Here is a 24,896-nt window from a genome sequence, read left to right as displayed (position 1 = left end):
CATTTTATGACATTAACCATCAACAGCTTTCTAGGTAATGGGTGACAGATGAGAACAGAGACTAACTTTAAGTGAAAAAGCAACGTTGTAATCTTTTCTCAGGCCACATTCCTAACGGAATAATGTGCTAAATTATGTGAGAGAGCATGTTTCTCGATGCATTGTGGTGTGTGTGTTTTTGTCTGTTTGTGTGTCCCACCTCCTCCTTGGTCTCACTGTTCTCTCTCTCACGGGGTTCCTGCTTGACATGCGTTGCCATGGCGAAGGCGGCGCGGTCATGGCTGTCAGCCAGGTTGATGACGTTAGTGATAGACGGCAGCATGGATCCCTGGCAGCTGGTGCCGATGATGGTGTTTCGTTCGCACACTGCCAGCAGCAGCTAATAAGCACATACACACCAAAACAAAGATGTGCAAAACACAAAACATAAGATCAGTGACAGTAAATGGCATGACAAGAGGCTCGCTAGAAAATGGAGGTTAACAAGAGAAAGACTTGTTTTACCAATACATTATTTTTAATGCTGGATAAAAAGCTTAAAAGGTCTACTGAGACCAGAGGCTGCACTCTGTTTACCTCTATGCACTGTTTGATCCAGAAGTGGCTGCCCATGGCCTCCCAGTTCTGAGAGCAGCAGATGTAGAGCAGCCTCTCATAGACACGACGCTTCATGGAGGCGTCAAACACCTCAAAGAACTTGGCTCTGATCAGCGGCTGAGTGCAGCGAAGACCTGAGAGGAAGGCCGGCTCCAACTTGGACGTTATGTCACTTCCTGAGAGGCTCTCGTCCCTGAATAATGTGACAAACAAAACATTTATTTGACAGCGCTTGCATGCTGGCTCTTACCCATTTTTCTTTCATGATTCATGAAGGTATTTTGTTGATGATAAAACATTTAATTCACTTGGAACATCTGCTGCAACTGAAAGTAGTCAAGGCAGTGATGCAGGAGCCAAAATTACAGTAAGACAACTGTGAAAAACAAGTCACATATCTGACAAAACAATACACATTAAAATAACAGAAAAATGGGAGCACCTGTACCTGAAATAAAAAGCTTACCATATTCAATTTTTGTAGAGAGCATATCAGAGATGTCCTGATTCAACTCTATGGTTCGTTTTGTTATGCAACGTTTATACAGCTGCAACTGCACTGACAATAATCAGTGTGACACTAAGGCCTGTGTGGCATGTCAAGAGAACAGCAGTGATGTGTGGCATTACTCACTGGCATATGCCACTGAAACAACACTCAGATGTGCTGCAGCAATTTAACAAGGCTTCTTTATGTTTTTATGACTTTTACTTTTTCTTCTGTTGCATTTGTAACTTCTGTTGCATGGCAGCATTTGTAAATAAATGATATTGCTAAATATCATTAGTATGTGTTTTTGTACAAGGAAACAATTTATTTTCATTTTAAAGAGCACGGTCATGCATAGTTTGTCTCTTTACAGTCACATTTTTAAACTGTCTGAAGGAATTATCCGATTACTTAAGTGACTGTCAAAATAATCCAAAGAATACAAGAAAGTAATTTACATGTACAGCTCAATTCTTTGTGGTATTTCTGTGTAACTGTAGACACAGCAGATAATTACACATACTGCTAATTAGCAGTATACAATTTAATCAATCTTGTTTGAGATTAAGTGGTTGTTTACAAATACGGCAGGCAGGTAAGAATCCAAACTTATTATAAGCACAAAACATAATCTCATAGCAAACGCGAGGTTATTTACACAGCCGTGTCAGTTCATACTGACGATCACTGAAGTGCGAGGAGATGGCAGTTAACGCTGAATATTGGGTGAAATGAACTGTCTTTGATGTGGAGACTCCAGTGATAGTAAAGCACTAATGGTCAAGCATTAAACACTTAACAAATGTCATCATTTCAACATCATCCTGCTGCGCTGAATGGGCCTCATGGGTACGATTCACAAAACAGAAGGAGAGAGGGGAAGGTGGAATGAAAGCGACAACAAAGGCAAAGCTACCACAGCTGCACATTGCCCCTGTTTGCGCCATTCTCTTAATCACACATTGTACTAGCACAGCTGCTTCATCATTCCATTATCATTACTTGCTGTCCATCATGGCTTTACTGCTCGTTTTAAATCTCTTGACATGAAGAGCAGATGGGGCGGAGGGATGCAGGGTGCATTTGGCTGATTAAACGTGTATGTGTGTGTAAGACAGAAAGACAAAGAGAGCCGTGGTTTGATGAATAGCAGGCGATGAGACAGTCTCTCCCCTCTGGCCCCACCTGCTGTGTGTCCTGTCATGAGTCCTGACACTACTGTAGCCCTGTGAAAGACCCTGGCACATTATCTATCTCTATCACTACATGCGGTCTTTCTGACCCCTACAGCTTTTCTACACCTATTTCCATTTACAACTTCAATTTCTATTAATTAATTCCTCTGCTTCCATGTACCACCAACTGATCTAACAATTTCCATCTCTCATGATCTATCTTTCCCTATCCTTACTTCCATCTTTTCCAAAAAAAAAGATGAATGGTACACTGCTCATACTTCAAACCCACCCTCCTCCTCATCTCCATTTTCTGTTGCTCCTTGACCCAATCTCCCGTGTCTTTCCTCGCCTCAAACTCCCGACCTTCATCCCCTCTGTTAAGATGGATGCAAGGGCGGCGTGGCGTCAGTGGCACGGCCATTTGGCCATGTGATGAATGGCGGTAATTACCTGTAGACGTAATTAACGAGGTCCAAGAACTGGGCGTTTAACTCAAGTTCATCGGGAAAGCGCTTCTCTATGTAGGTCATCATCTTCACCAGCAAGATGGACTTCTCGCGTAGGTTGGGCATCTGGAAGGAGGAGGAAAAGAGGGATGCCAGGTAGAAAGGAGAGATAGAGGAAAAAGGTATATAAAGGTAAATGAAAAAAAACACAGATAATCTATTCAGTTCTTTTCTTGTGACTGCATCTCTCCGTCCACCTGAGCCCTTTAGTGCTTGCTCTCCTTCCACAGCTTTAAAGAAAATAAAGACCAAAGACACCTCTGTGGGTATTATGCTAATGTTAACCTCACTGGGTTTAGAAAATGTGCTCTGCTTGTTGTTTGTCCAAAGGTTTCACACCTTTTAAAATGTACTTTGCTGACTCAGTTCTCTAATTCACACTTGCTATTATCAAAGATATAATGCCTTGATCTGCTGAATCACCCATTTCTACCTGTTTGAACACGTTATATTTGTATAACTCAATATTCTTCTTACCTGATTGGCAGCCATGGGAGAGTTGTTTTTCACCCACTCTTCAACAATTTTGACAACAGCACGGAGGATTTTGGGGTCGGGTGACTTCTCAATCAGTGAAGTGAGGATGACCTGGATGAAGTTCTTCCTCATTTCCATGCTCATGACAGACAGTCGAGTCTTCACCAGGTCAAGACTCAGCATTACCAGCTCACTGGTCACTATGAGAACAGAGAGGTCAAAAGTCAGAAGCAGGACAGAGACAAACTAGCTACCAAGACACAGTCACAACATTAGCAATTTTTTGTTGACGTTTGTGGATAAATTCTTGTATAAATAAGCTTCAAAACTTGTCTTCAATATCAACTACGTAAGCAACCACCATATAGAAAATGTCTTTTTTTTTCTAAAATCCAAAAGCTGTAATGGAAAATGAAGTCTCAGCTTGTGTCTTGTTTTCTCAGGAGTCAAGCTGGCCTTGAGCACATTTATGCTCACATCCCCAATTCAGCATTTGCCATGTGAGTCGTGCACTTCTATTTTTGTTTTTAATAGTGATCGTAGCCAGTTCCAAAACGATCAGAATGAAACTACTTCAGTTTATTAGATTAGCGCAACATGAACAATCTTTAGAGGCAAAAGGCCTCGCTACTCAGATAGCCTTTGGTCTTAGTGACTATATCTGCTCCTAGTGGAGGGTAAATGTCTGTGTTTCCCGATATACAGTAGTCATTAGGGGCCCATTTAAACCACTGATAGGATCTCACAGCCATTACCTCCCATCTGAGAAGTAGCAACAGGAATTACGTACTGCCTGACTTCTGTAAACCTGGGAAGGCCAAGCTCACAGAAGAAAGTGAACAGGGAACCTTGAAGAAATTTGTAGTCAGAAGAAAGCTAAACAACCTAAAGCACTAAAACACTTAAACTTGTGAAAGTCTTTTCTTTACCCGTGCTGACTGACACACAAGGCAAGTTGTCAAGAGGTTACAGGTCAAACAGGGTCTACCTTTTTAAACCTACAACCCACAGCACAAGGTGACCATCTGTTTGCTTTATCCAGAGAATCAGTGCAGACAATACAGAGGGGGAACTAGAGCTGAAGAACATTCCCTGTGAAACCAGACTATCTGTAGAGTGGATCTCCCCTGACCAGGACTGCTATTGAGAACAAAGCTGCAGCCATTGATGAAGAACTTTTGATACGGTCTTTGTATGGAGCCGGGTACTGCTGAGATATATGGGATACCTGAGCTGTAACAGTCATCACGTGAATGTGCGTGTGTTGTGTACAAGTGACCTCACACACAGTCAACCCCTTGTTGGATCGGGGCTGGTAGGTACGCACACTAGCCACTAGCCAGGTTTAAATGCAGCCCGGCAGAATAAGATCAACTGAAATGGCAGGTGATGTCTGGTGGATCTCTGAGCTCTAATGGTAACTCGGGTGCTGTGAACTCAAGGACTGGGTTAAATAATTGAACAGGGAGAGACACTGGGAGACGTGGGGATAGTGGGGAATTCACGTCCATGCATGTACCTGTGCTGGTTTCAGTGACCCCTGGGTTTGCCTGCTGGGGGCTCAGGTGTTCCCGCACCATCTTCTGTAGCGAGCGCATGAACACCGAGATGAGGCGGTCGATGTAGCTGGCATTGTAACTGCAGGCTGACTTCAGGATCATCAGTGTTCCTGGAAGACAAGTGAACAGGAAGGGACAAGGATGAAAGGAGGGACAAAAATGGGAAATACAATAATATGACAAGAAACCCAACCTCACACACACACCTGACCTGCAGTCAGCTTGTGTTCATTCACACAGCATGACAAAGACTTTTTATATTTTTATTTGAGGGACTGTAACAAAAGCTGCAGAGTGTCACAGAGGCAGGGATAGGTGTGAGTAATGTCCCTCTCTGTTGCTGCTCCCTGGAGGGAAGACAAATGTTAAAATGTCACACCCCACCTCCCCTCCAATCCTATCAGCGCTACCTCTCTGCGACAGCAGGATACCAAAAGCTTTTTATTGACCACAACTGCCATTTTGGGAAATCGTATCAAATAGCGTTACCTTTAGACTGCTCTCCAATAGCCATTTGTCACCTTGAGGGCCCTTTATTTGGAAAGCTACTGTATGTTTCAAATAAAAGAAAGAAAAAACAGAAGTAACCGTCTCCTTGGAATAAGGTTTAATGTAAGCTTTTTCCATAAATACTCTCCAGCATCTAGGAGGATAACAGTAATGTTCGTACAGGGAGGGTGGCCGAAAGCAGCAATCCTTCCCGAGACCACCTTTCCCAAACCGCTGGACTGTGGCCTTGGTTTAAACAGACCAGATGTTAGCCCGAGCGGCGGGGCCCACCGGCTTGCATTTTAACGACCCACTCACTGACTTAATTGCTAAAAGTGACTGAGGTAGCTTGACTTTTGTAGGTAAAAGAGTGGGAGTGTGAAAAATATATAAAAGAAATTATAGGGTTTATAAGCAACAAACTGAGAGTAACTGAGCATGAGGAGGTAGAAAGGCAGAGCTGGAGAGGTGAAGATCTTACCAAAGAGCTGTGTGGGGTTAGTGTTGCTTGTGGCTTTTTCATAGTTGGTAAGTCCCTCATAGATGACTTTACCCACGGCAGCATACAAACACTCCAATTCCTCATACTTAGATGCCACTGTTGATGTGCCTAGAGGGAGAAAGCAGTGTTTACTTCAAACAAAGAAAAGCTGAGAATCTAAATGAATCCCTTGCTTTTAGCACATGGCAAAAGCAAACTTAAGAATTTAAGCATCAATCAACAGAGCAATGGTCGAAATATTTCGGCACGTCTTCAATTAACACTGAAGAGAGTTAGCAGTCATCTCAGACAACTCAGACATAGTGCTTTCCTTAGTTTGTGAGTATAGTTTGCCTGACTAAGTTCCAGTTAGAAATTAGGCATTAAGCAGTGGCAACTTACTCGGTTCAGTGGGGAAGATGCTCATGAGGCGAGAAAGGAGGGAGTGGACAGCCCGCAGGACTTTGGTGTTGCCGCAGGTCATGCACGCAGCGATGCCCCGCTGGAGGGGTTTAAAATGGGCCAGGATAGCCGGCGACTGCAGCACTGTCAGAAGGAAGCAGAGAATCTCCAGTCCGGTGCAGATGTTCGAGATGTTAGCCTGTGCTGGCTGCTCCTGGGGGGGGATAACAGTGAAAGAGGTCAGTGGGGTAACAGACGTGTGTACATGAATCAAATAGTCGTGTATAAGTGTCACTTTAGGTTTTTGCTACAAAAGACAGAAATATTTATCACCTATTATGCTTCTTAATTAAATATGATCCCCATATCAAGGAAAATATCCAGGCTTAGCTTTTTAGACGCAAGTATACAACCCTAAAACAAAGCGAGAAAAACCATATTGTAAATTCATTCCTCGGCCCGCCCAGGTAGATTAAGACCCTCTCAGGTAGATAAAATCTGAATACCATTTTTTTTTTTTTTTCGATCAAGACGCACAATTGTCATTTCATAATGCACACAGAGGGCACACAGGGACTTCAGTCCTGCGAAACACTACAGCGCAAGTTTAACCCGGGACATTTTGGCAGCTGTAGCAACCGTTTCACAGCTAGTTTCGGCAAAAATGGGCAACAATTACTGTCAAACTGTATGCCTACATCACTCAACTGAAGTCGGGCCTGTCTGTGGAAACAAAACATGACATTTACGACGGCAGACATGTGACCGTACTCGGTCGTAGAGAACACAAAATTTGAGCATCTGGTCAAAGTGCTTGAGCCCCGCTACAATGTGCCTTCAGTGTCCATGTTCAGTCTTCAGTCCGCTGTTCCTGCCCTGTATAAACCAGCACAAGCTGCAGTTGTTCAGCAGTTATCAACAGGTCAGAATCTTGGATGGAGCATTACTGACATTTGTGTTATTATTATTTTCTTAAGCGACAATATGTCACTATTTGAGTGCATTAACTGTTACAGTAAGAATTATGGCCAATGAGCCACTGTTGAATGTTTACATTTTTTTAAATAAATGACATGGCATTTTTTCCCCATGCTGTACTGAAAATATAACAAACCGTGACCCCAAAACCGAGGAACAGACCGAACCGTGAATTTAGTGTACCATTACACCTCTAGTTTTGGATGCCTAAAAAAGAATGCCTTGTTGTATTTGATGTGTTAATATTAACGTTACACATCTTATTTTAACTTATGAGGGTAGTTGGACTATGGGTAGTATATTACTGAACCACCCACCACCACAAGTAAATTCTCAAACTGTGGGAAACACTGTAATTATTCAAGTTTTTATTCCATACAAATTCCATACAACTCAGAAATCAATATTCTACACACAGAGGTATTTCTCACACAAAAGAACCAAGGGAATGTGATCGCTGCTAAACGAAATATCAATGGCCTACATCGGGTCGTAATATTGTCTAAATTGCAATCAAGGTTTACAACGATGGCAGAGCCAAGAGGATAATCTGGGACAAATCCATGGCACTAATCTTGGCTAATGAACAAGGTGACTCTTGTGATAAGGCTCCTGGTAGATATTAGGGTAGTATTGATTTGGCACTGTATTAACAGAATGGGACCGTGTCTCTGGAGTCATGCAGATAGGGCATATGCATGTATGTGCGTGATTGTGTGCCTGTTTTGTGTTTGTGTATCCTGCCTCTCCTCGTTTACCCTCTCACGCCACTCCTCCTGACTCTTAATCACTGCCATGCCAGTACAATGAGATGATAAAAGGTAATCGGATTTAGAGCATTGTTCATTAGTGAGAGTAAGACAGCTAGGCAGGTAGAGCATGCTCCCAAGGGGAAAGGGCCCGTGTATGTGCATCTGCATAAGACCTACAGAAAGCCTTGTTTGTCAGACCATCCCCATGGGATCTGCAGGGGCTGATTGGGTTTTGGGGTGTGTGTGTGTGTGTGTGTGTGTGTGTGTGCGTGTGTGCGTGTGTGCGTGTGTGCGTGTGTGTGTAGGCACAGAGAAAGGAGTGGCCGATGCAGTGATCCCCAAAAGGGAACAAGGGAAGTACGTGACAATTGCCTGCGCATGGCGATAACCTTGTCTGAACAGTGGCGCTGAATCAGACCAGAGAGATGAGTGGAGAAGGAGAGGAGCAACAGATAAAAAGACAGAGAAAGAAGAGAGGCTGTGATAAGAGGCTGAAAAGAGAAGAAGAGATGAGAGGAGGAAGTGGTGGCAAGAGACAGAGGGAAAGGCGAGGATAGACGCTGAGAGGCACAGCGGGGCGATACAGAAGGCAAGGATGAGGAGTATAGGATGAAGAGGGGTGGGGGGGTTGAACGGGAAGGCACAGGCCAACCCGGATAGACTCCTGTTATCTCACCACTGTCATTATTTTGCCATTATGGTGGTTGGCGCCTCACTTCAAGTATTACTGATAACAGACAAAGGACTGGGAGACGTTAGAGCAAACACTAAGACAGAGCTTAAGCAGGGACAGGGAAACTTCTGCAGTCTCTAGGAAGGCAAACGGCAGAAACGCATCCCTTATCCTTTACTGTTTGTTGCTTATTGCTTGGAGCTGTAACAACAAGCCTGAATATTTTGAATTGTATTCAAACTTGTTTGCCTAAAACACTGCTGATGACATACACTTACACTAGCAACTTCAAATAATCTGTAACTCAGGCTCAGAAGACTCAGAGGAACAGCAATAGTCCCCATCAAAAAGTAGAAAAGATAAGCCAGACACTTTCAGAAAGTTAATATTCAGCAATGGAAAATCCAAGGAAAAGCGATTACAGGTCGGGACACAGTGATCTCTGAGAAATCCAACACAAGTATGAATGTGGCTATATGAAACATAAAGGCAGCCTAACACGGTTCATAATGACTGACTGAGTCATTGTAGAGGCATGTGCCATCTTACCACTGTCATGAGCAGCTTGTCAAACCACTGTAGCTTGAGCTCGGCGCGAGGCCACATGTCAGGCCTGAGGGCAGACTTCATCAGGCTTACACAGCGACGGGACAGCAGTTCCCCCGGAGACCCAGCCACATTGGTGCTGTCGTTCACCTAGAGAGGGAGGAAGGAGGAAGGTTGGTATCATTATCATTATCAATGACTATGGGTCTTCATCTTCAATATCACAACGGTGTCCTGACGAGGTGTGACATCACACACACGGCAGGAAGAGACAAGGACTGTCACCACATGCTGTAATTTCATTCGTGCAGCTTGTGCACTTGTGTTGACAAGCATCCGCCCTGCAGAAACATCCTTGAGCAAAACAATGAATCCCTATCAGCTCTATGTGTGGTGATATTTGGTGGATGGTAATCCCTGGGACCAGTGAAAAGATACAATTTTTCTACAGGGATCAATTCAGAACTATCGAGTGGAATACAATGAGAAGATTGTTTCTTTAGTCTGTTCTGTGAGCAGTGAGTGATCCCTAGCTGTTATACAGAAGGTTATATCCAACAGAGATGGTTGGATGAACAGTGAGAATGGAGCTTGGCCCAAAAAAGAAAGTAGGAAAAGTCAAGGTGAGTGAAATCTCAACAGTCTATTTCAGGCTTGTAACCAAGGTCATCACTGCCACTAGACCGAGGTACAGCTGTGTGTGTGTGTGTGGAGTTGCGTTTAGGACAGCCACCAGGTGTGTCCTACCTTCACCACTGAGAGGTTAGGATAGTTCTGTCCTACCTGGCAGGCGCTATGGATGGCAGAACAGTACCTGGTGTGTGTGTGTGTGTGTGTGTGTGTGTGTGTGTGTGTGTGGCGGCTACGGTGGGGGTGTTACCTGGCATGCAATCCTGATGAGGAAGTTGACCACTGTGTCCGTATGTTGTTTCTCGACAGGCTTGGTGAGCATGGTCTCTGTACCTGGCATGGACTGGCTACGGCCAAACACCTAAAAACAAACAAACAACCATTATTAATGTCAGATCGTTTTTGTTTTAATAGAGATAAAAGAAAGATTCTATAAACAAAGACGATTTTAAATGTTCAGCAGCTACGAAACTAAACAGATTTCATCGATAAACTCTGTGACAGCAGTGCAAACGCTGCATAGAGTCCTTAGTTATGAGGGAATATCAAAGTCAGGTTTTTGCCTGCATTGCTTATAATAAAAAGTAGGCTACAACTATGATTTTCCGATAATCATCCTGGTAACTTTCTGAGCAATTAACATTTCCTCGGCTCAAGCAGAAACAAGCCCTGCTGTTGCATTTTTCTCCTGACAGCAAGTACAAGAAGCTGGGAATTACACCGTCATTAAGACTGCACTTACTGAGACGTGTGCTAGTGCTTAATACAAGTGATTTTTTAACGCAAAACAAAAAAACAATCCATCTTAAAATCTGCGATTTGAGTTGCTCTGCAGGATACTGTATGCATGCTGTATGTTGGTTAATATGTCAGTTTCTGTATGGGAGTACTAATTCTATAGACGTTGAGATCATGTATACTGTAGTGATTCATCTTATGTACTTTGACGTATGGGGGAAAAAAAAGACCATATTTTGACAGATTAGTTTTTGTATGTATGTGTGTTATTGAGATTGGCCATAGTGTAATTTAACAACTTAGATTTTTCGCTTCCAGTTTTGAGATTGCAAAAGCAACAGATCACAGTGGGATTCCAGATGAAACAGATGAGAGGCTGCAATACTGAAAAATAGATTAAGGCAACAACAATCGTGCCGAAATCTCCTGTTGGCAAGTTTTGTCTCAGACGGATGTAAAAAAAAAAAAAAAAGCCTGTTTGATCAAAGTAGCTTTCAAACTGCAATCATTCAGAGAAGCGTGGGACACAGGGAGCCAGCAAGAACTTTGAAGGTAAGAGGATGCAAATGTTCATTTTGGAGGGTGTAACAGACATCACAGATAATGAAGTACTGTATATCCAATCCCTGGGCACATGGTCCTGTCACTCACAGCCATACATTCTACTGGCCACTGAGTGACGGTGGATTGAGCTCACCGTGGAGGCGGCTCCGGTTGCCGTGCGGAACCTCTTGACGTCTTGTCCAGCGGCAGCAGCAGCAGCAGCAGCAGCCTCCAGAGACAGTCCCCTTTTCACAGCAGCAGCACTAGTCCCTTCACCGCCAGCCCCTACTTCAGCCTCGGACTCCGGCTGCCACATCGAAGAGAGGGACAGGCAGGATGGGGGGGGAGATGAGTCCATGAGTTGATATAATTATACTTTACAGAATGAAACGTGTAAATCTTGTCAAGGTTTCTGATCAGCTCCTACAGGATTATGAGTCATGATGATATTTATGGAATAGGACTAAGAATATTTTTTCATCTCTATGATAAATGGCTCTTTCTTGTGAAATAATAAGCATCTCCAGTGGGCAGAGCTCCATTAGCAATGTTTAAAACACTGTGCGAAGAGAAGTACATAATTTGGTGGCACAGTTATGTCAACAGGGTGTCTTACATGGGCACTGTTTTTGTTGCAATTGTGTGTGTGTGTGTGTGTGTGTGTGTGTGTGTGTGTGTGTGTGTGTGTGTGTGTGTGTGTGTGTGTGTGTGTGTGTGTATGACAATCGATGAACATACCTGCTGGTCTTTGATCCTCTGCAACTCCCATTTGATGACCACCTCGGCCAGGTCCACAGCCAGTTTCCTTTGCTCTATGGTCACACTGGGGGTGAAGCCCAAACGCTGCATTGCACTGATCATGTGCTGCACCAGGTGGTGGCGTACAGGGTAGTACACCTGGAAAGAGACCGCAGTAAGTAAACATTTAAGTAATAATATGTTAACATAATAGAATAATACAAAATTAAGTAGCAATTCTGCATATTGTATAGCTAGTTCACAAAGTGTCAGGTAGGACTTTGCTGCATTTTCATCAGTGGCAGACGGTCACTGATGCTAATGGAAGAGTTTAAAAGAAACTCAGAAGTACACATGAGCAATGATGAGCAGATGACAGCAGTTTGTAAAGAACCCAAACTTCAACATAAAATGCAATCGTAGCTTGGGGCCTGTTTTTTTTGCATTCTTTACTTTTATTTATTATCTCCCAACTTGAGCCTCTACTCTTTGCAATCACCCGATGCAGAATCCAAGAGTGGGAAAATAGTGATACATTTTGCAGGATTATAACCTTACAAACAATCCTGTTTTGCATGAGAGGAAACAACCCCACTTTGTGGGTTCATCAAACAACATTCCTCACAGTAAAACACTCCTTCCTGCCTGCATGCCTACCAGATGGTGAACCTAAACACATAGACACTCTGCTCCATGAATTTCAGTTAGACACAAAGATTTTGATATTTAAGTTTATGACTGGTTTGGCAACCTTGTTCTCAGAGCATCCAGTATAATCACATATAAATGAGACGGTCTTCCATTGCCTTACCAAACATCCAAAACAACCTGTTGCCAGTCTATGTATCTCAAAAAGCCACTGCATCCATATTATTGTGCAGTTCTTCCCCCAGAACCAAACTTAAGGTTTCCCATGAAGACGCTGCTAAAAACCAATGTTCCGGACAACTGAGAGCCCCGTGAACTGACTACAACCCTGCCTTGTGTCAGGCCCATCTTGCTGCAGTCAGCGCGCCCGCTGAGCATCATTATCATGAATGCTGACAAAAATAAAAAGTGAATCAAAGGCAACTACATGTAATGTCATTTCTTCTACACTGCCGATACTTTGCTCGAGATTTTGGGGGTGATAATACACGAAAAGTTAAAACAGGGTGCTCAATCACTTTGAGACAGAGTCAGAAGAGGCAAACTCTGAAGTCGTATTCCCGCTTAGTCTCAAGGACATGATGACACACACTTAGCCCAGAGAATTCACACTCTCAAGCGTCACACTCAAGAGTCACTTAGCTTCATCGCAAACTGAACTGGGACTCTCAAACACGCAGACACGCGCAGACAAAAGGGCTAGAGATGAGATGTCTATCTGAGGGCTGTTGCCAGTGTCAAAGAATATTAAAGCTTCTCACTTTGAGGGTAATTATAGTCGATAGAGCAGGGCTTCACAGCCCCTTAATGACAGAGCGGCTAAGCCCTGTCCATCACGTGTGCACACAGACAAACACGCACGCAATCTCTCCATTTCTTTATCAAACACACACACGCACAAAGTCTCTCATCTGTCTGTCATTATCTTCTCCCCAGTGTAATTATGCTGATGTGATTACATTAGATTAGTCATGTGGCCCAGTGAGAGCAGCCTGTCAGTGAGATAGAGAGGAGAGCTGAGGAAAATGTCAGTCTTCTGCTAAGAGACTGTCGCTTTCTGACCGACGAGGCGGTGAACATCAGCTGAAGGAGCGAGAGGGCAGAAAGCGTCTCTGAAGTTTAAGGAGGAATGCGAACATAAAGGCCAATGATTCTTCGCTGGTGTTGACTTGTGAACAAACGAGGCACTCTTTGACTCTGCTGATCATCACAAATAAGGGTGTGTCTGGGAATGTATCTGCGTTAAGGTGATTACAGGCAGGCTCTGGTTACCAGTAGCTCTGTCCAGTGATGAATAACCCAGCTTTTGACTAGGAAGAAACAGGGCACAACAACATTGTCATGGCAACTGTCAATATAAAACTAAAATTTTGCTAACTAACTAATATCATAAAAACTATTAATTGGGACATACAAGATAATCCAACTTTTAATGATGATGCTCCATTCCCATCAGGACTAATTCAGGGCACTCAGATAATCAGTAAAAATAGCTTCTCAACTGTTTTCCCTCCATGCAGCTCCCTGCAGTTGCTGAAGCCACACTGAGCAGGGAGCTGGCACAGGAACAAATTGCTGTGGATGTTCATGAGAGTGCCAGTTGCCCTCTCGTTCCATGTGAAAGGCATAAGATGCTGATATTCGATAGAACACCACAGAACGTAAATGACCACAAACTGTTCAGACAAGTCCCTTGTGATTATTGTACATTACAGGGACAGAAATCTGATTTCTTTTTACTGTTCTGTCTGCCCCACCCAGTCCGGTGGAATACGCTGGGAGTCAATAAATTAGTCAATAAATTCAACAGTGGCTGACAGAAGGAAGTGCACGATTGAGCAACACTTAATTTCTGTGTGTGTGTGTGTGTTCTTTTATATTGGCTCACCCTGAAGTGCTGCACAATGAGATGCAGGATGTGGACCAGCTGCGGTACTGTGTGTCCCTCCTCCACAATGATTTTGCGAGTCCAGTGGGTCAACATCTGGTGGCCGTCTTCCATGCGGGCAGGCACAGCTGGGGTCAGGATGGCCATGGCCTGCCTTACGATGGCCCGGGCCTCCATGGTGTGGGCCTTCAGCAGGCTGTGGAAGACCTGAAAGGAAAGGAAATACACTTTAATAAACCTTTTCCTGTACCATTGACGTGTACTAATTCTTATTTCTTTTTAATGGCCAGTGCATTTCTCTTCCAATACATTCATATTACATTGGATGTAGAATATGAGATGGAATACAAATACGCTCTTAGGTAAGCACATACTCACTGTCTTTCTTTCTCTCACACACACACATCTGCTACACAAAAATTCCTCCTCACCTGCAGGACAATTTTCTTGTGAATGGCGAACTTTGCAATGATGTGGGCCAGAAGTAAGTGCCCACTGTATTTACAGGCAGGGTCCACACAGGCTTTGGGCAGCAGGCATGGCCAGGCGAAGGTCATGAGGCGCCGCAGTTTGCTGTTGCGTGACTTGTTGTTGTCATGGATGTGGTGGGGTGCGTGCTCCACCAGCAGGGTGGAGAACTGCAGCAGGCAGATTCGCAGAGAGTCCAGCAGGTCAGCCTGCTTCTCTGGGTCCAAAACCTTGGAGAGGGATGGGAAAGATGTGGAGTTAAAGGGGAGTTGATCAATAGCATGAATAAACTATTATATTTCTCAGTAGTTCCATGTTTTGTGCATAAAACAAATAAAAAAAATGTTGTGTATAGAACTAAAATGTGTGAGACCTGTTGGTGCGGCTGTAATTCTTACCAGGTGCCGACAGAGAGAAGTCTTAAGATTACTTAATGCATCTTTTGTGCATAAAGAAAAAAAGAAAAATGCAGTCTATTGGATATACTGTTTGCCTGAATTGCCTAAGTATACTTCAGTTCTGACTAATGTTTACATTTGACATTGCACCACTTTTTGAAAACCTTTTACAAAAAGACAGCTCCTTCTTCAAAATACCCATCACCATCTGAATTCGCTGGAGAGAGGGAAGGAGGTGAGTGAGGAAATGAGTTTTAACCAGACCGTAGAGAAGCCATTAGCAGCCATTAGGACTGGTGTTAGTCAGTGATGGGATCTGCCACAGCACAAACAAACATGCTGACCTTTAGCATGGTCACACCGTGACATTTACACCAGGAATTATAGTCTGGCCTGATGAATGAAACGTGATGGAAAGAGGGAACCGTGGGATGGTGGGAGGAAGAGAGAAAAACAAAGACAGATGGACGAGATGAAAAGGAAGAAGGGAGAGATGGAATGACAGCAATTAAGCGATCGAGTAATGTGTGGAGGCCATGAGAGAAGAAGAATCAGATTAAGTGGGATGTAGTTGATGATGACTGAGAGTATGGAGATGTACTGGACTGATAAGACATTATGAGAGGAAATGCAGCAGGTAATGAAATCAGAGAGACCGATGGAGAGACAAAGCTGTTGAGTAATGAGCAAAAAGGAAGAAGGGGGGAGAAGAGAGCAGGCTAAATGTGAAGACAGACGATGAGAGCAGGATAAATAATACTTGCAAGCGTATGTGTGCCTGTGTACCTTAGTGATGAAGACACTGGTAATGCTTTCAGGATTGTCGCCTTCAGGGTTGGGCGGTCCAAGCAGCTGCTCGCCTTCCCCCTTCTCAAAGCTGTACAGGAAGGCTGGATTCAGGATGTGCTGCAGCACCTACAAAACAGGAAAAACCCACGCTGAAATAATTTTACTTTTTCAACTTACTTAGGGGAATATGCAACCTTCACTCAGGTTTTCAAAGACTACAAAGGATGATAACCCTTCAAGAAAGGAGAAATTAATCAGTGAAATCACCTGGTGTGGCCTTTCAAAAACTGCATGAAAGAAAAATCTGCACACTCTCAGCTCTCCATGGCACATAATTAAGTGACGAAAAAGTAATCTACTCTAAAATCAGAGGGACACAGGTCCTTTTCAGATTGATAATAACAAACAGGGGAAAAAAACTTTCAATGGAGAGAACAAAAACTTAGAACATCAAGAGACTTGAAGCACAGCAATGTTAAATGTCCAACACAATGTAAAAACAATAATTAATCCATAAGCGTTGAAAGCAAAAAAAAAAAAGTCTAAACTATCACTGAGGAAAAGCTTAAAATGCAATTTCCTAACACCCAGAAACCTGCAGGGATTGTTACCAGGGATCTGCGAATTAAGACAAAGGCTTGATTAGCTGGTAAAATGCAGAATAACCCAACCACAATATAGCTAACGACTGCATTTATTAAAGAAGCTGCTATCTGTTAATGAACCACCCTATTCAATCCATCACTGGGGAGGACAGGGCATCGCTCAGTGGAGAACGAGCTGCGGCAGCATATGTTCGAGCTCCTCCATTAGCACATTATTCACACACGCTCTGCACAATGTACGGCTGATAGACTCACACCAGCATGCAGAAACACACGCAGCCCAAATAAAGACACCAAGAAAATGCATGGAGCATCAGTCTGTTCTTTAGTCTCATCTGTCCCTATTAATACTAAGCTTCTCTGACATCAATCACTGTAAGATCACAGCAAATTTCTGTAATGCCATTCGATGTTGTGCTCCTGCATGCTGTGTGTGCATGTGTGCATACACAGTACCTTTGGGCGAGTAGTCTAGACCTCGTTCTGCAGGTGTCTTAATCATCTTAAATCCCATTTCCATACCCTTAAACAAATAAGTGCGTGTGTTGCTCCAAATACAATAGGAGGGAGATAGTGTCAAGGGAGGCCCAGATACTATACCCCCATACACAACAGTAATGAGCAAATAATACATGGCTTTTATTGTGAAGTAGCCACAGGAAGCCTTGAATGATAAATCAGTGGATCAGTTTTACACATGGTTAGGTGAAGGCAAACCTCAAACCTCACATAATCAAGGTAAGCCAATGATTTTAAGAACTCTGCTTTAATACTTATTTTATTCAATCAATGAATCTGTGTTGATAATACAGTTAATGAATTTATTGTTTTAATAATAAGTAGAGCGTTTAAATAGATTAACACCTGTTAATCTGGCATATAATATATGTTTCATGTATATTGTATCACTTGTAAACATGAAATTAAAATCAACAGTTTCAATTAACTGTGAGTGAAAAACTGATATATTTTTGCCTCTCCACCCACAGCTAAAACACACAGCTGTTGCTTTCTTGCAGGGAAATGTGTTCGCTTGTAAATTTGGATCTCTCCTATAATCTTAATCCACTTGTTCACATACACATGACAGAAGGCATAGAGAGGGATATAACAGGTAGAGGTACTAACAAAAAATATGTTTTTGTTGTTTCAACTTAACACTGCAGTTTGATTTCCATCTCCACGGAGGAGATGATACTAGCGCGGCATGTAGACACATTCTGGTGTTGTAGAAAATGCTGCTACACTGTATGACATGCCGGGAACAAAAAAATAAAAATAAAAAGTAGCAGAATACGAAACAGACGCGCTGTGCTTCATACATTTCATACACTTGTTTGTTTGCTTGTCTGTCTTGAAACGCTTTTGAGCAAAAAAAGCAGCACAAAAGCGGTTTTCTGACAACGGTTTGGATAAAACAAAAGAAGCAGCATGAGGTCAGTCTGTGCCATCATAGATGATTCATTGCTGCTGTCTCACACTGTCTCACTCCTCTCTCTGTCTCGCTCAAAATGAAATATTCTCCCAGACCCTTGTGATGCTACAAAAAGAAGCTCAGCCACTATCTAACTCCCAGGCATACTGAGAACATGCGCACACACACTTCTGTGATATTATGCTTCCAGGAAAATGCTAAAGGCAATTATTCAAATGTCAATGGAGGTAACACCCACACTCATTCTCTTGCTCACGACTCATACACCAATCAACACAAACACGTCCTCTCTCTGTCTGTCTGTCTCTCCGCCTCACACACACAGCTAGCATCTGCTGCTCACCAGAGGTTGACAATTAAGGGAAAAACAACAATATGAGCAATATTCTGATGAAGGGGTGGGGGTGTTGAACAACTAAACTCTGCTCTGCTAAAAATTCAAACATAGCATTTCGCCCTGAAAAGACACAGTGAGTTGGCTGAACTCTTCCCCCTGCTTTTATTCTGTCTTTTTTTTCTCAGTCCATATGCCACTGAACATGAGCAAAAAGGGCAAGGAGGGGTGAGCAGCATCATAAACACAAGAGTGTGTCCTTGGATTTGGAGGCCTTGGCATACTTGCTAGCTTCTAGTGTGTGTCTGTGTGTGTACAGTTGTGTGTCCATGCCACACAGCCAACTGGCTATATAGTGCGCCAGGGCAGGCCTTCCCCACTGACCCGTTTCTACTTAACAGCAGTGCTGTTGCTCCTCTGTGCCAGGTTGTGTGCGTGTTACAGCTGTGCAAAATATATGTGTGTGTATGAGTGAGGGCATGCATGCGGGAGAGTGAGCTTAATTAAAAAGCAGCCCAAATGATTGTAATGCTTGCAGCAGCAGGTCAGGTAGAGAGGACAGACGCACTCATCTGTGAGCCTCTGAGGGTCTCAAACCAGACAAAATGACCTTCCTGACTCCATCAAAGAACTTCTGGTACAAAACACACCAACCATAAAAGTCACATAGATCAGGTCCCACACTGAGGAAGCAAAGTAAGTAAGCTGAGGAGCTGCTCAAGGCATTTTGCAACATGATTAATAATGCATCATTCAGTCTGGGACTGGGTAATGTGGCCAAAAAAATAATTCTCAATATTTTTGCAAACTCATGGGCAAGCCAAGATTTTAATCTATTTTTCAGCAAAATGCAAAAAGTCCAAAACATATATTTCTTTTTTTCCCTTTCAATTAAGGCCTACGTGGGCCCTCTGGTTTTAAATTAGCATATTAATTTAAATATTTTTTTTCTTTAGCAGGTTTTATAAGACCAACAATGAGTAATAACTGCTGTGCCAGAAGAAAAGAGAAACATAACAGCAAAGCTGCAGAGTCCTTAATCCCTGCCTTGAATCATTTGTCTTTCACTGAAAATAAACAATTATGACATGTTGTAACAACTCCATTTCCAAATTTAGACATTTTACACAAAAACAAATTGAATCTCATTCTCTCCTTATTTCAACTGGTGGACTCATGAATGGTGGGCAGGTTTTGGTGTTGTCCACAAGTAGGTTACATTTTTTCCCCCATGTGGTTAGTAAGACTGTGTATCATACCTCCGACCATCACTTGAATGTCAATTCCAAAAGATGGTTTGTAAAATTGTAAAAGTCATTGGGAGTTTTAGGTCCCTGTAGCATGAAGACGTAAATTGACTTTCCTGCTCTGATTGCCTGTGTACGTACCTTAGCTTTAAGCTCATCGTTGAAGTGTGGGTCATTGAACTCAACGAAGCGGAAGAAGAGGGCCCGTTTCTGCGCAATGGAGTAGTTCCTGGGAATCTCCTCCTCCATATACTCCTTCAGGAAGGTCATGTTGCATAAGAAGCGACCTGTAAAGGCCCGCAGCAGCTGGAACAGCAGCTCGATCTCTGAGTAGTTACGCCTGTTGAGGAGACAGGGGGTCAATAAGTTCACTGCACATATACAGATACGGCTAATGTCAGAAACAGTGATATTGTACAACAGAACGTTCAAATAATATTAGATACCAGTGTGACTCGGGTAATTAGCCAGTTATACACTCATAGAAAATGTGTTTATCAAAAGAAGGTCAACTGAACACTTTAAAATTCCTGGCTGGAGTGGTTGGGGGTTAATTGCAGGGTCTGAAATAAACATCTGCTAAGTGCCTGGTGCACCAAGTGTTTTAGCACTTTCTCTGTGCTCAGACAGAGAGGAGGAATGAGAAGGTCATTTATTATAGGAATGCCACTGAGTTAGTGAAAGTTAGAGACTGCACTAACTTTTAAAAAGAATTAAGCTAACATAAGCTAATAACTCGAATATGGTACTCAAAGAATCACTTAAGTCATCACTCTGTTGGTTGAATTGTTAATTTCAGAGTAACGCTTGGCCCAAAGGCTCATTCGCAGTAGCTGTTGAGAGACGGCATATTGTTTGTCCATTTCCAGGTTATGCAACAACTTTGTACAACATTTAGACAATTTTCATCCCATTTACAACTGGAATAAATCTACGTACTTGCAGTAACTAAGCAGGCAGAAGGCCAGCAGCTTGGGCTCCTTCCAGTTGGTGGCAGCCATGTTGTCTTTGCGATGTCTCTCCTGGAAGGCTTCACTGACCCAGACTCGCCTTAGCTGGCTAACCAGGGAGTGCTGCCCCGCCAGCCAACCCTCATCATTCTTCACTATGATGCTGATAATCTGGGGAAAGGGGATGATGAAGAAAGGTTAGAGGTCATATGATGGAATTACCGATTGTTATGTAGTATTCAGATTAGCATGGTTAGCGTGTGTCTGCTGGATGCATAAATAGATACACTTGTAATGAAAATATGTATACCTTGATAGCCTGAAACTGTAGGTCCAATCTGGCTGTGGTGGTGGAGGGAGATCCAGGTCGAACTGTTGCTGCAGTGCCAGCGGGAACCAGCAGGGGGACGAAGCGGTTGGGATTAGAGGCCAGCACGTCTCTTAGTGGCTTGGCATCTTTGTGTTTCAGAAAACTCTGTATATGAACACATACGCACATTTAAAAAATGACTCTGAAAATTAAACATTTTTCCTGGGAGTGATCCATCTAAATTTGGTGTCAACAGGACCACTGAGCCAAAACACACAATATATCCCTGATTATAGCCCATTACTGAGGAGGCAAAATGCAGTTTAAATGGCAAATGTGTCAATGAAAAGACTGAAGGGACTGCTACTTAGAGCTGCCGGTGGCTGACCATGAACATGCGGCTCCACTGGGGGTCGTTCAGCGTAGCCTCCATCATGAACAGCTCCACTGTCTGAGATGGGTGACGTGTCAGGAACTTGATCAAAGGCTCCCTGAATGGACTGCCGGCCTGGCACAGGAGGGAAGAGTGAGAGGGAGGAAAAGAGAAACAGAGAAAAATGGGAGCAGAAAGAAAAATGCAGATTTAGATTCTATTACTTTCTTGTGAAGATCTATGCTTAATAGCAGAGTTTAATGTAACACTATACATCAGATATAGATCAAATAGGATTAGGGAGCTTATCCCAGGGTGGAAAAAATTATATCATGAGATTATCAGAGTTTTCAAGTATTTACTGCAAATCTATCATGCACTGCTTGAACTGCTGTTTGAGAAGTGCTCTAGAATCTCCTCCAGCAGCCTTCGTTCACTGCATATCTACGATGTATTTTTACACTACTTGTTAAGTAGGACCGGACAATCCCTACAACTCTAAAGAGTGGAGTTGGTGTCCTACCTCTATGAGCATGGCCCTCTCTGTCTTCATGACCACCTCCAGCAGAGGTTTGACCAGAGTCTGAGGAGCAGCTGGGATCAGGTGGAAAAGGTTAATGATGGCAGAGCAGATCTTCATCTCCTGGAGAAAGAGTCGGAGAAAAAGAGCGGAGAAAAGAGGGGAGTGGATGAAACGTCTTGGAGAGATGATGGAATTAGACACGGACATAGTTTCTAACAGACAGTCTTGATGGACAGCCACTGTGGAAACACGAGGATGAATCTTAGTCAGACGACTGAAAATGCAATCTGTGCTCATTGGGTAGTTAATTTCCCACAGGAGTTCTTGGATTACATTCGCACAGGGTAGAAACAAAAAAAATGTTTCATAATAAACCTTGTAATATTGATATCTTAGAAGTGCAAAAGTCAAAGGGAAAGGGGGAGAATCAGACATTTCTAAAACAGTCAAAATGTGAGGTTAGAGCGAGGCTGAGATGACAGTAACATTTCTAAAGACGACAACAGACACAAGGACACAGAAATACAGGGCAACTCCACCAGCACCACTACCACGACACTGGTTCAACTAAGTTAAAATCACTGACAGAGAGTCACCAACAGAGGGCGCAACACCAGGTCACATCTCACCTCAACGCCCTCCAACGCAGGCTGTACCGGAACGGGAGACAATGATCAGAGTCAGCAGAGCAGTATGTGTGCATTTTTGTGTGGCTGTGTGTGTTGTCTGTCTTTGTTCCATATGGAAGGTGAGCAGATAAGACAGGGTGATAATGAAATGAACGGGGAGACAGCAGCAACCTTTGCGAGGGACCTCGGGAACAACTTTTCTCAGCACTGGGTGAATAACAAGGCAGGGGCCATACTGGAGTGTTAGAGGAGCAACACAGAATCCGTAGTATTTGGAGGAAAAACACTATTCTGACAGATATCAGGCCATGAGTACTGACATTTTGTTTTTGTAAAGTAAAATAGTCTTTTTCTTTCATACAAGTTCTTTACTCCTCCTCACACCTCGTTACACCACTCCATATTCTCCTCCTCTCTGTCAAAACCCCTCTTTCATGCCTACATGGCCTCAGACTATCCTCCTCAGGCCTGCTCAATCTACTCTTTCTCCTTTTATTGTCTTTATCAGGCTTAGCTAATTGACCCCCTGACCCTGGCTTTGTTGTCACTGCCAGCCTTGCTGTCAACATGCACAAAGACCACGGGTTAGAGGGAGGGAAAGACAACGGGCCAATTTGCATCTAATTAAGCACACCATTTTGAAATGCGGTAGGAAGAACTCGCATAAAGAGAAGCGAGGGGAAAAAAGGGCATTATTTCTATGAGGGAGAGGCAGCTGTTTTTCCCCCTCCTTCTCTCTCACCTTTTCTCTGCTTTTACAAGGTTATCTGTCGGGGAGATAATGAGGAGACGCAGCGCTGGGCCCACCACCGCCTGCCTGGCGCCTAATTAATCATTGATTGTAATATGGCCACTCACAACTCATCAGGGAGGAGGCCACACTGAGGAGGTGTTGACTACATGTGACTATGGCTTTGTGTGTATAAGGGGCAATTTCTCTGCCCCTACAGTGAGGGCTGTTTGGTTTAGGCAGGACAGATCAACTGAACAAAACATGGTGGCAGTAGACAGCTGTATTGACCTGCTCCTATGGGCTATGACTGTTTGTTTCTGTGTGTGTGTGTGTGTGTCTGTCTCTGGTCTGTCTGAACTGTATATACTTACACTGCCATCACTGCGCTGGCCTCCCTTGTGTGTTATTACAACCACCTCCATCCACTTCCTCAGGTGTTGCTAAGAAAGACAGAGAGACAACATTGAGACTGTGTGTTGGTGAAGTACATGTACGTGTGTGTGTGTGTGTGTGTGTGTGTGTATCTAGCTCAATAGCAGAACATGGCACCAATAAGGACAGAATATTTACTTAAGAGATTCAAGTAATAAATAACACAGTTTCACCTAATAAACAAAACATCTGCTGCAAAGCTTTGTTAAATCATGAAACTATTATACCGCAGACACGTGTGCCGACAATAATCACTGCTGCACCATGACCCGACACCTTGTACTAACCAAGTTTTGAGCCACACTCTTGTAGGTTACATTACATTTACTACTGCTTATTGCGGTTTTAAACAATATTAATACATTTTTTAAATAATACTATAAATTTTAATAGAAACTAGGAATTGAACATTAAAATAATTTTTAAATAATCCTATTTAGATACTCTAAAAGAATCTATACACTACCACAGTTGCAAGGTTTGGTTGCCATGTCTGCCATGTTGATGCCATGATGAACTACATTCTGTGCTGTCAGGTGTTTTGAATAGAAGGTGTCGTCTGAGGAGGATGAGGAGGAGGACAGAGGTTGAAGCTTCTCACCATCATCTGATCACAGAACTTGTCGTTGAAGGAGTTGGGGAAAAGACGCGTGACAGAGGTTAGGCGGTTCACCACGTTGAGCGTCAGGCTGCGGTAGTCACCCAGCATCATCAGTAGGGGGCGCATGTGAGTGTGGATCTGGTCCACCTCAATGGTTGCACCTTCCAGGAACTAAAACACAGTACAGGCAAACAGCTGTAAAATGAGTATTGTAAAAGAAACAAGGTTGCGCTGAAAGATCTGCACTGTACTTTGTAAATATATGCCTCTGCAGAATTTCCTATGTTATATAAACAAATCTGTTAGAGCTTTAAAGTATTATTCAGGTCTGCGGCCAGATCTTTTTCCTCCAATGCGTTAACCAAATCATTTTTCCCTACATTAGACCTGGCCTTGTCAGTCTTTCTAGCCCCGTGTTCTGCTCACTACCCCTTGCATCTCCATTAAGGAACTAAGGCCACTCAAATGAGGGCATGACCAGCCATAAACAAGCACACATGCCAACACGAAAACACTGATGACGCACACCCACACCCTCACACAGAGGGGAGGGAATGATGCATGGCAGCCACATTCATTTTCCTCTCAGTGCTGAGAACAAACACTCCATCCTGTATCGATCGGGCCATGGCAACGCTCATTAGTGCTAGCAGGGCAGAGATGAAAGAATGGAGAGAGCAGAGAACGGCTAGGCAAAAAAAAAATCCCAGGATAGTGAAAAGGAGTGACGGTGGTAAAGAAAGAAAATGAAGGACA

At 43.3% G+C, this 24,896-nt stretch overlaps 1 protein-coding gene across 3 annotated transcripts in view; it reads right to left on the bottom strand.

The window, feature by feature from the left end:
• The window catches only part of trrap (transformation/transcription domain-associated protein), a 76,208-nt gene that overhangs the window by 34,987 nt on the left and 16,325 nt on the right, over positions 1 to 24,896 (bottom strand). For 2 of the 3 annotated variants that reach the window (XM_070926531.1, XM_070926533.1), the window contains exons 29-49: positions 24,141 to 24,311; positions 23,479 to 23,547; positions 21,746 to 21,865; positions 21,238 to 21,357; positions 20,850 to 21,014; positions 20,529 to 20,710; positions 19,731 to 19,929; positions 15,966 to 16,094; positions 14,745 to 15,011; positions 14,314 to 14,520; positions 11,778 to 11,936; positions 11,194 to 11,346; positions 10,009 to 10,119; positions 9,132 to 9,278; positions 6,180 to 6,393; positions 5,778 to 5,906; positions 4,768 to 4,917; positions 3,249 to 3,448; positions 2,716 to 2,837; positions 577 to 790; positions 200 to 379 (exon numbers count right to left, since the gene is read on the bottom strand). In XM_070926531.1, the coding sequence (XP_070782632.1) occupies positions 200 to 379; positions 577 to 790; positions 2,716 to 2,837; positions 3,249 to 3,448; positions 4,768 to 4,917; positions 5,778 to 5,906; positions 6,180 to 6,393; positions 9,132 to 9,278; positions 10,009 to 10,119; positions 11,194 to 11,346; positions 11,778 to 11,936; positions 14,314 to 14,520; positions 14,745 to 15,011; positions 15,966 to 16,094; positions 19,731 to 19,929; positions 20,529 to 20,710; positions 20,850 to 21,014; positions 21,238 to 21,357; positions 21,746 to 21,865; positions 23,479 to 23,547; positions 24,141 to 24,311 (3,408 nt within the window). Of the gene's footprint in view, positions 1 to 199; positions 380 to 576; positions 791 to 2,715; positions 2,838 to 3,248; positions 3,449 to 4,767; positions 4,918 to 5,777; positions 5,907 to 6,179; positions 6,394 to 9,131; positions 9,279 to 10,008; positions 10,120 to 11,193; positions 11,347 to 11,777; positions 11,937 to 14,313; positions 14,521 to 14,744; positions 15,012 to 15,965; positions 16,095 to 19,730; positions 19,930 to 20,528; positions 20,711 to 20,849; positions 21,015 to 21,237; positions 21,358 to 21,745; positions 21,866 to 22,374; positions 22,396 to 23,478; positions 23,548 to 24,140; positions 24,312 to 24,896 lie in introns of all 3 variants that reach the window. The other variant, XM_070926532.1, reaches the window with a different exon arrangement.

The sequence above is a fragment of the Enoplosus armatus genome, chromosome 20 (genome assembly GCF_043641665.1).
Source record: "Enoplosus armatus isolate fEnoArm2 chromosome 20, fEnoArm2.hap1, whole genome shotgun sequence".
In the NCBI taxonomy this organism is placed as follows: domain Eukaryota; kingdom Metazoa; phylum Chordata; class Actinopteri; order Centrarchiformes; family Enoplosidae; genus Enoplosus; species Enoplosus armatus.
This window is presented reverse-complemented; position numbering and strand designations above follow the sequence as displayed.